This window comes from Palaemon carinicauda, chromosome 3 (assembly GCF_036898095.1).
Source record: "Palaemon carinicauda isolate YSFRI2023 chromosome 3, ASM3689809v2, whole genome shotgun sequence".
Taxonomy (NCBI): domain Eukaryota; kingdom Metazoa; phylum Arthropoda; class Malacostraca; order Decapoda; family Palaemonidae; genus Palaemon; species Palaemon carinicauda.
Genome location: NC_090727.1, coordinates 119444976 through 119454975, shown reverse-complemented (window position 1 = coordinate 119454975; position 10000 = coordinate 119444976). Strand labels below are relative to the sequence as shown.

The 10000-nt window shown below is 35.0% G+C and overlaps 1 protein-coding gene across 3 annotated transcripts in view; it reads left to right on the top strand.

Annotated features, from left to right (window-relative positions):
- The window catches only part of LOC137638429 (metabotropic glutamate receptor 3-like), a 53719-nt gene that overhangs the window by 32436 nt on the left and 11283 nt on the right, over positions 1–10000 (top strand). For all 3 annotated transcript variants that reach the window (XM_068370497.1, XM_068370498.1, XM_068370499.1), the window contains exons 2-7: positions 5295–5501; positions 5915–6074; positions 6273–6409; positions 7240–7388; positions 8580–8767; positions 9402–9523. In XM_068370497.1, coding sequence (XP_068226598.1) covers positions 5295–5501; positions 5915–6074; positions 6273–6409; positions 7240–7388; positions 8580–8767; positions 9402–9523 — 963 coding nt within the window. The remainder of the gene's footprint in view (positions 1–5294; positions 5502–5914; positions 6075–6272; positions 6410–7239; positions 7389–8579; positions 8768–9401; positions 9524–10000) is intronic.

Here is a 10000-nt window from a genome sequence, read left to right as displayed (position 1 = left end):
TTTGCCCTTTTTCTTCTCATTCCTTGTTAATGCATTGACCCTTTCGTTTTTAAAATAATGCAAGGTAGAGGAAGCTCAGAAAGAACACGTGTGGTCATGTGGTGCTCAAAATATACTGTTTATATTCCATTCACATTGTATAACTTGTTTATATCAAACACTGACTCACTGATTATCATTATTATCATTATTACTAGCTAAGCTACAACACTAGTTGGAAAAGCAAGATGCTAAAAACCCAAGGGCTCCAACAGGGAAAATAGCCCAGTGAGGAAAGGAAATAAGGAAATAAATAAACGATATAAGAAGTAATGAAAATTAAAATAGAGTATTTTAGAAACATTAACAACATTAAAACAGATGTTTGATATATAAACTATAAAAGGACTTATGTAAACCTATTCAACATAAAAGCATTTGCCGCGAGTTCGAACTTTTGAAGTTCTACTGATTCAACTACCCGATTTGGAAGAGCATTCCACAACTTGGAATGCAATTTATTATTATTATTATTATTATTATTATTATTATTATTATTATTATTATTGTTGTTGTTGTTGTTGTTGTTGCTGTTGCTATTATTTTTACTATAATTATCATTAGTTAGAGAACGTATCTTTTCAGCAACTTTATTTTTGTTATTATTGAGTATGATTATGTATCTTAAATATTCTATAGAAAGAAACACATAACAGAAAGAATAAAGAAAAGTTGCACTTGTCATCGAATTCTTCACCAACAGTTATCGATCTCGAAGCGAAAATTACAGACATCTAATTTCGCGGGCCATATTGTAAACATCTCCCCCCATACCCCATGACACGTCATAGCCCCTCACTCACCTGGAACTCGTCACCTCGCCTTCACGCTGCCTGAGTCCCTCCCTCCGCCTTCGTCAATAACGCGTTGGGCCGAAAGAGTTATTGCACCAGAAAGATTGACAGAAAATATCAACATTTGGGTCGTCAAAGAATCTTACCTCTCTTCCTATTTCTGAATTTCAAGTCTTCTCTTACTATTGATTTGATTTAGTTTTAAACTTCGTTGTTGGAATTGCCGACTCCTCTATTATGTTTTTAGAGCCTAATTGTAACCAATGAATTATGATGAACTTGATCTAATTAAAATCTTTGCTCCTGGACGGATCTGATTCTGATTTATAGGCCAGGATTATACACATACAAGACTATATAACCTTAACTTTCATATTTTGTTATAATTTTATTGCATATATAATATTACTTCGAACTACTTAATTGGTCTCATAAACTTTGAAGAAAAAAAAAAATCACGGGGGTGGGAAAGTTGAATTACGTGATTACGACCACTGCCGAATCCCTGAAAAAGGATATGCTGAAGCCACAATAAGCGGTATCATTATGATGTCAGCTTTCGTTTCCCAAACAAGGGATTCACTGACCACATCTCGTGTGTATCAGCAGAGATGAACTCAGAGGTTTTTTGAAATCCTGGGAGACTTCTTTTTTATGTAATGCTAGAGATTGATTTAAATGAGAGGCTCTTGAAAGAATTGCAAGTTAAAAAAAAGTGATGTCACTATATCTATTAAAGCATTGCTGACAATATATGGATTTTTTTAGCATCTTAGAGCTCTTTGTTGATAGATTGTTACACATTTCCTACCATTTTTTTTCCTACTACCTTATAAATCATCTTATATGCCTATCCTACATTTAACTATACCTTAAATAATCTATCTTTTTTCCTTAACCGAAGCTTTCGTCTCATTACTATTATCAATTGCTAAGCTGCAACCCTAGTTGGAAAAGCACTAATTTCATTCTCTAATCCTACTCTTTTATACTAACAATCATTAACATTGACGCTGTATGTAAACTGAAAGAAATTAGTATTATTATTTGAAAAACGGAGAGACACCGAGAGTTGCACTGAATAACAAACAGCCTAGTAACTCTATCAATTTCAGATGTTTGTTTTTTTTTCTCTGATGGATGGATCGTGCATACCATTTCAGAAGTTCCCCTTTAAGAAAATTATGGCAAACAAAATTTGACGAATGCGTAAAAACACAATTTCATGAGCAGAAATAAAATGAAGGAATTATTTCCAGCGATTTTGTCAAGAAAGTAAACTCCAATTTTTTGCCGAAGTCCACTTAAACAGTACAAACATCGGCTAAACAAAGGATCTGAAGCATATATCTTTCAATTAAAAAAAATCCATTAAAAGGTAAGACAATAAATTAGGCATTTTAAGTATTGCAAAAAGCTGTAACAACAATATTTGTAAGACCCCCAGAGTATTCAAGGGAGATGTTACCGCTATGAAGTGACTCACAAAGTGATGGAGAGTTCAAGATTAGTAATTAACAGGGCATTAGTTTGCCACGAGTATATCCTCAACTACAACACCCTCCATCCTTTATGATCTCTAGCATGACTGACGGTTACTTACTTTACCTTAAAGAAAAATAAAATACCTGCAACTTGATATTATATTTGAACTCAAGATTGGTTTACTATTTACTCTTGAATATTGTTACTGTCAGAAGATTTTGAGCCACGCTCAACCAAGACTGCCCGATCTGTGATTATCTCATTTTGCACATAAATGTTTGTCATAAGCTAGTGTTAGTTTTCTTACGTCCGATTCTAATTGATATGATATTTATGCTTTTTCTGAGGTATCGTTGTACGAATAACAACTGCCGAATGAGGCTTAAATTGCAGTCATTTTAATAGACAATCATCATCATCATCATCATCACCACCATTATCATCTCCTCCTATTCACATTGACGCAAAGGGCCTCGGTTGGATTTCGCCAGCCGTCTTTATCTTGAGCTTTTAATTCAATACTTCTCCATTCACCATCTACTTCATGCTTCATAGTCCTCGGCCATGTAGGCCTTAGTCTTCCAACTCTTCTAGTGCCTTGTGGGCTCCAGCTAAACCTTTGGTGAACTAATATCTCTTGGGGAGTGCGAAGAGCATGCCCAAACCATCTCCATCTACCCCTCACCATGATCTCGTCCACATATGGCCCTCGAAGAATCTCTTTTATAGTTTCATTTCTAATTATGCACTGCCGTTTAACTCCCAACATCCTCGTAAGGGCTTTGTTCTCGAAGCTACTAAATCTGTTAGAGATTCTCTCATTGTCATACAATGACTCATGTCCATAGACTAACACCGATCTCACCAAACTGATATATAGCCTGATTTTACATGTGATTTCAGGCGATTTGGTTTCCAAATTTTACTAAACCTAGCCATTGTCTGATTTGCTTTTTTAAATCTTTCATCAAATTCCAATTCTAAAGATCCTGTCTCAGAGATCATAGTGCCCAAATACTTAAACTTTTCTACCTCATTAATCGTTTCCCTTCCAATGATAGTAGGTCTAATAGTAAACAAATAATAAATAAATCGTTCTGGATTTTTATAAGAATTTAGTATTGAAGCCCAAGCATAAATATACTGTGTTAGATGTTTTTTGAGTTGGAGGTTTTTGGGGCTTTTGGTAATAACAACAATAAGCGGGTGCACTATGAAAGTCCTGCTTGTTTGCTTTTGAAATGTGGACAATCCTGCATACTGTGTTCCTTTATCTATGTAAGTGCGAAAACTGAAGCGTCAATTTATTCTATTATCTGTAGTATTCCGTCTGCAAAGGAATCTATAGTATTAACCATATAATCTTGAGTAGTAGTGGTAGTAGTAGTAATAGACTGAGGAAGGGTGGCAGTTAATATTGTACTGAGTTGTTTATTTTTAGTAACATATTTGTTCCCGTAACCTATTTATTATTGTTATTGTGTCAAGAATCATCTCATCGTCTACAAAATCTCATCTTGTTTAACCTTTTCAGTGGTTTATTCATATGGGTAAACATGTAGTCAGAATGTGACTTATAGACCTTATCTGAGTAAAATAAAACCCAAATTATCAAATAAACAGAGGAAATATTTTTTTCAGATAGTCCAACGTTTAAATTAAAGCCTATTACTGCAGATTCATCAGTAATTTTGCTAATATTTACTGTCGTTATTTACATCGTTTAAGATCTTAAATGTTTCTAGGTTACATAAACCAAATACATTTCCCTGGTGGTCACTTAGGTGACCTAATATTTATTTTTAAACCACTAAATTCCAGTTATCAAATAACGTCAAAGCTGAGACTGGCCAGTTCTAAGAAGAGAGTCTGAAGTGAGGAAACTCTGGCGACCTCAAAGGACTAATTTTCTGCTGCTACACAGAGGATGTAGCGAGTACGATACGGGTATTGCCAGAACTTATATGGCTTCTTTTTAAAGATTTCTTTTTAGTTTTAATTTTCTAACCGATGTTATGCTCCGCTCACTGTACCTACCGTTATACTCAATATTTCTCATATTCTTTACATGATACGCAAAAATTGTACAAGAAAATACTACAGTTTGAAATTGAATTTAAAGGAGCAACATACCAAGTGATACTTAATAAAGTGTAATTCGTTCGTAATTATGAGAACAAAATAATAGAATGAACATAAATGCAAAGATAATCAGAATACAATATAAAAGAATGAAAAAAATAAGACAGATAAACTTTCTTACACAACTATTTTTTTTTTTTATATATTTAAACACTAATAAGAATGTTAAAAGGGAATTTCTTGAAAATACTCAATGGATGTAAAGGGCTGTAAGCAAGCGTTTCCTTTTATTTCTTGTCTTGCTGATTATTTTCTGGTGGATTTTATAGACATAACTTTAGAATACACGGATCTATGTCCTCTGAAAGTAAGATATAATTTAAATACGAGTTACCTTTTACCCCATTATAAGTCATGACGATTACTAATAAGAGGTATTACATTGTCATATCAAAAGAGGGTAAAATTAGTCTATGATGGTTCCCATTGCATGACAGCCTCAGCATTAATAGGAATGGCGCATCAACATTATTAGTAAACGTGTATACAGTAATATGTCACGTCCGTTCGAATCCGCACGTCCGAACAATTTAGCATTGTCTTGTGCATGATTGCTCTATTGTTCTTAAATAAATTTCATCATAACTTTATTTCTCTTGCATTATGTTGTTCGTTGCATCACCATATTTCGACTGTATAGGAGTATAAGAAAAGCCCAAGTATCGAAATATTGTTTTCTAAAAACAAAGAAAATGAACAATTGACATAACAGACTTTGAACGTCAACTTTTACTATGACTAAATTTCTAGTTTCATTATATTTAAGGTTAAAGTATAAGTAATTTAAATCCTTCACATGATATCATATCTAGATTATTGTTATATCATTTTCAGATGATGTTGGCGACTGTTCTTCTGAGCTTGCTCTTAACCCTAGGCCAGCCACAACGCATTTCCTCCCAGAGATTACGCACAAACAACAGAGCCACCTTAAATGTGACTTTGGTATATCCCGAAGATGCTACAATACTGATCGGGGCGCTCTTTCCTATCCATAACAGCAAGACTGTCAATGGAGTAGATGTCTGTGGTGAATTACAGGTAACATACATTTCAAAGAGAGAGAGAGAGAGAGAGAGAGAGAGAGAGAGAGAGAGAGAGAGAGAGAGAGAGAGAGAGAGAGAGAGAGAGAGATTGCTTACATGTTATGTTTTCGAATTGTTTTTTTTTTTTTTAAATTTGCAAAAATTTCCAATACGCAACCTACATCCCAACGGTATTTTCGAAGCACAATGGTGAAGCTGTTAGATCTACAGTGTGCTTTGACCTATGTATATCCAAAGGTCTTAAGTGTCAACGACGTCTAGTGTGTTAATTAAACATAGTTTCTCACCGTAGTACTAACTAACGTAATTTCACTCATTTTAGCTGATCGAAAGAGCAGTGGTAAACTGAACATTTTCTTTGACTAACAAAAGTTTCTTCTTCTAATTATCTTTATGTTTGTTTTGCAGGGGGAAGATGGGATTCAGCCCTTAGAAGCCATGTTATACACTTTGGATGAAATCAATTCGAATCCAGACCTTCTCCCTGGAATAAAACTTGGAGCTCTCGTTATGGACTCATGCAATTCGCCTACTTTAGCCTTGGACCAGTCTCTTGGATTCATCAAAGGTAAGCTGACTGGACAGCATAAAACAATAAGTCACAAAAGATCAGTTAGTATTCTTAGTCTGCATTTATGACGTCAAAAGGATATATAAATTACAATCTAAAAAGAAGTTAAAATGTCTTCTTTCTGCAAGAAGCATTTCTATATTTGCCTATTCCCTTAAGTATCAAACTACTGTACATGGCATCTACTATTCACAGGATTCTTAGCTGGACAGAACCAGTACCACACATCTGAGTTCATGTGCGGAGATGGCAGCATTCCATTGTTCAGAGGAGGCCAGTTCGATAAAGTGGTGGGAGTCATTGGTGGGCAGAGCTCTTCGATTTCCGTCCAGGTAGGCGGCTACCTAATGGTACTTCAGCGCATTTGCATTCCTTTACTCATACGTCATGGAAGATTTATTTTGTAAATTTAAATGATTCTGTGTGTGCATTTGTATCAGTGAAGTCTAAGTCTCTCTTACATAAACTTCATGGTAAAACGCTTGGGTAATTGACAATACATGGTGTAGTTTTTAAAATAATATCAAAGAACTATGATATATATGGAAAAAATGTTAATAGCTCACTAAGGAGAATGTAACCATTATCTAGAGATTGTTTACAGAACAACAGCAATTTCACATCATCATCTACAATAGAGGCCCTTAGCGTTTAAAAAAAAAATAAATAAATAAGAGTGTAGGGTTATTTGAAACAACAAGAAAAAAGAACGTGTGAGTTGTGTGGAACAGGCTCTTCTTTTATGTATATTCAGCAGTTTTATCAAACACCGAGTGTTCTCATTTCCATCAAGGAACATATCGACGTCTGTATCATCATTTCTCCTTCACTCCCTTCTGCCATATCATGTTTCACCAAAGTCTCCAAAATGTCCAAATGCTCGCTTGTTGGATTAATCAAGTGCTCTATTTTTCCTTAATTTAAGAAGTCCTATAGTCATTTTTTTTTAGTGAGGCAGATTTGCACCGTCGCAGGGATGCCCTTTTCGCTCGGAAAAGTTTCCTAATCGCTGATTGGTCGGAAGCATTCGGACAAAAATACTTGCGACCAATCAGCTATCAGGAAACTTCTCCGAGCTGAAAGGGCACCCCTGCGAGTCGGTGCAAATCTGCCTCACTAAGAAAAATTGACAATAGATTATATGACTTCCCCCCTCTTGCAGATGGCCAGTGTGCTGAGAGTGATCGAGATGCCACAGATCAGCTACCTGAGCACGTCAGCATCCCTCAGCAATAAGGAAAGATACCCATATTTCCTGAGGACAGTCCCCTCGGATTCGAACCAAGCTGAAGCTATACTAAAGATTCTCAGGTGAGGTTGCATGATATACGGGGAAACTTCAGACGGGGTTTTCATGTGTTTGTATAATTTCTTCCGGTGAATAATTATTGTCTGTAGGTTTTCTCAACTCCATGTGTTTTTTTTTTCTAACTTTATAACTCTATTGTAGGCACGAGGGTAAAGAAAAACATTAATACTCATAAACAACCGTTGAAAATATAATACCATACATAAATTGAATAAAAAAAAAACAGAGAGAGAGAGAGAGAGAGAGAGAGAGAGAGAGAGAGAGAGAGAGAGAGAGAGAGAGAGAGAGAGAGAAGTTAAAGGTTACTTCATTGCAATTAAAATTTGATACAATTTTTTCCTCTATTAAAAGTGTTTGCCCCGAGGGAAATGTTTTAGATAAGAATTACATAAATCCCTTTCTTAAATTCATCAAGAATAAAATAAGCAGTAAACAGTTTCATTCTGTACTAAGTTCCCTTCCGTTAATATTTTTTCGATTGCTGTACTTTATAGTTCATTGTTAAAAATTTAAATTATATTTGTTAAGATGGTATTTTTATGACATGAGTGGTTTTAATTATTAATGCATTTGCTTTCCTATTCAAAATATGTTTAAGAGACCCCATTCTTTTAATGTATTCAAATCATGTTAGCAGTAGGATAGCATGACAAAACTTAACAAACGCTTGTTTCCATTGCTTTACCGAAACACATTATGTTTATATTCATGTTACAAATATAATAAAGGATGTTCCAAGTATTTCTTAATTACATTGACTTCCCATCTTGACATGAAATGCTATTGTTGCTTAATTCTTATAAATATGTACTGCGAATGAAACTGAGTCCCAGATTGTTTTTTTTTTTTTTTTTTTTTTTTTTTTTTTTTTTTTTTTTTTTTTTTTTTTTTTACAATTGCTATCCAAAATGGATTGCAACACATATTTGAACTTTGAAGTTTTGTCATTGCTTATATAGATCTAATTTGAATTACTACGGAAAATTAAATGAACAATTGATGCTATTTTGACTTGCTAGATATGCCACTTTTAACCACCAGATATCATCCTCTATGCTAAAATTGTATAAACCAACATTTATTTTATTTTATTTTTGCCATGAACTATGCCTGGAATTTTTGTATATTCATGCCTTCACCTCTGATAAGAAAATTCAAAATGTTCCTGACCGAATCGGTCTCCCACCCTGCAGGAGCTTCGGCTGGTCATACGCGAGCCTGGTCTACAGCGGAGATGACTACGGCGAAGACGGACATCGTCAACTGAAGGCCAAGGCTGCAGAATTTGATGTCTGCTTTGCCTCTCCTCACAGAATATCCAAAGAAGACGATGACCTTCACTACCGAAAAGTTGTAGATGACCTTAAAAAGGAGGCCACTGGTACGTTAAGGCTTGGCTTCTTAATCAGAATATTCCTGACTTATTTCATGGAGTAATTAATTTACGGTGACTAATTGGGTTCACGATAAACACGGCTGCCTACTAATCTTGCAAATTATGTGCTTACCGAAAGAGTGGCAACTGTTCACTTAGTAACATTAGTATCATAACTTTTTTATCTAATTATGCCATATGATGATTTACCCATAAGCTTAAACAGAAAGAAATGTCCGTATGAAGCACAATCACTATGAATTTAATCACTATTTTGCTGTCGGAGCAATTGTACTTTTTGAAAGCAAAGTATTTTAATCATCAAAAGTTGTTTACGTAATGTAATTGCAAATACGCTGTTCATCTATATGGATTGCTGAAGCAGCAAGAGCCGCGCTGGAACAAGTCACAGTGAATCTATCAGCAATGACAAATACTATCATATTCACATGACACTGCTCAGAAAATATTTAAAATGATGTAAGGTAGAATCTCATGTGTTATCTCCGAGTACACAAACTTAGTTGGATATGTTAGGTCGTCTTATCCAGCTCATTAATCCACCGATAATCCTTTTAATCCATTCAGCTGTTCATCAAGTTAATTACCACCGTGTTTCCCTTTCTCTTCCCCTTGGCAGTGGTTGTAGTTTTCGCCCACCGCCGAGTCTTTTCTAGACTGATGAGAACCGTCGAGTTAGCTGATCTTCACTCGAGATTCATGTGGGTGGGATCTGATGGATGGAGCTCAAGCACCCCAGAGGTGAGTCTACTTCTATTGAAGTATATCCATGTGATTTGAAAGATAATAAAGGAGTCTGTTAGAGGTTGTTTTAGGTACAAGACACTGGTTTCAATGACATTTAGACTAACTAGGGTAACATTTACGATCATCAAGTTGGTCTCTTGTAAACAAGTGCGTTTTAATCATTTAGTAAATTGTGTTCTTTAAGCATTGATTGACTGTTAAAACTTTGTAACTTTCTTTCATTGCAATCAGATTGTTTTAGGTCTACATGCAAAATGATAACCAGACTCTCGACAAAAGTTTATAAATAGAGATTTCATGTAAATGTGCAAGATCCCAATCCCTTTCGTATTCCTTGTCTCCCAAAAGTTTACATGTAGGATACATCATTTGGCCTAATAACATTCTTATTTTTGTTAACATCATCATTAAGAAGCTAATGTTCACATCTATCCATCCATTCACCCAACCTTCATTAGTTCCATCATAAGT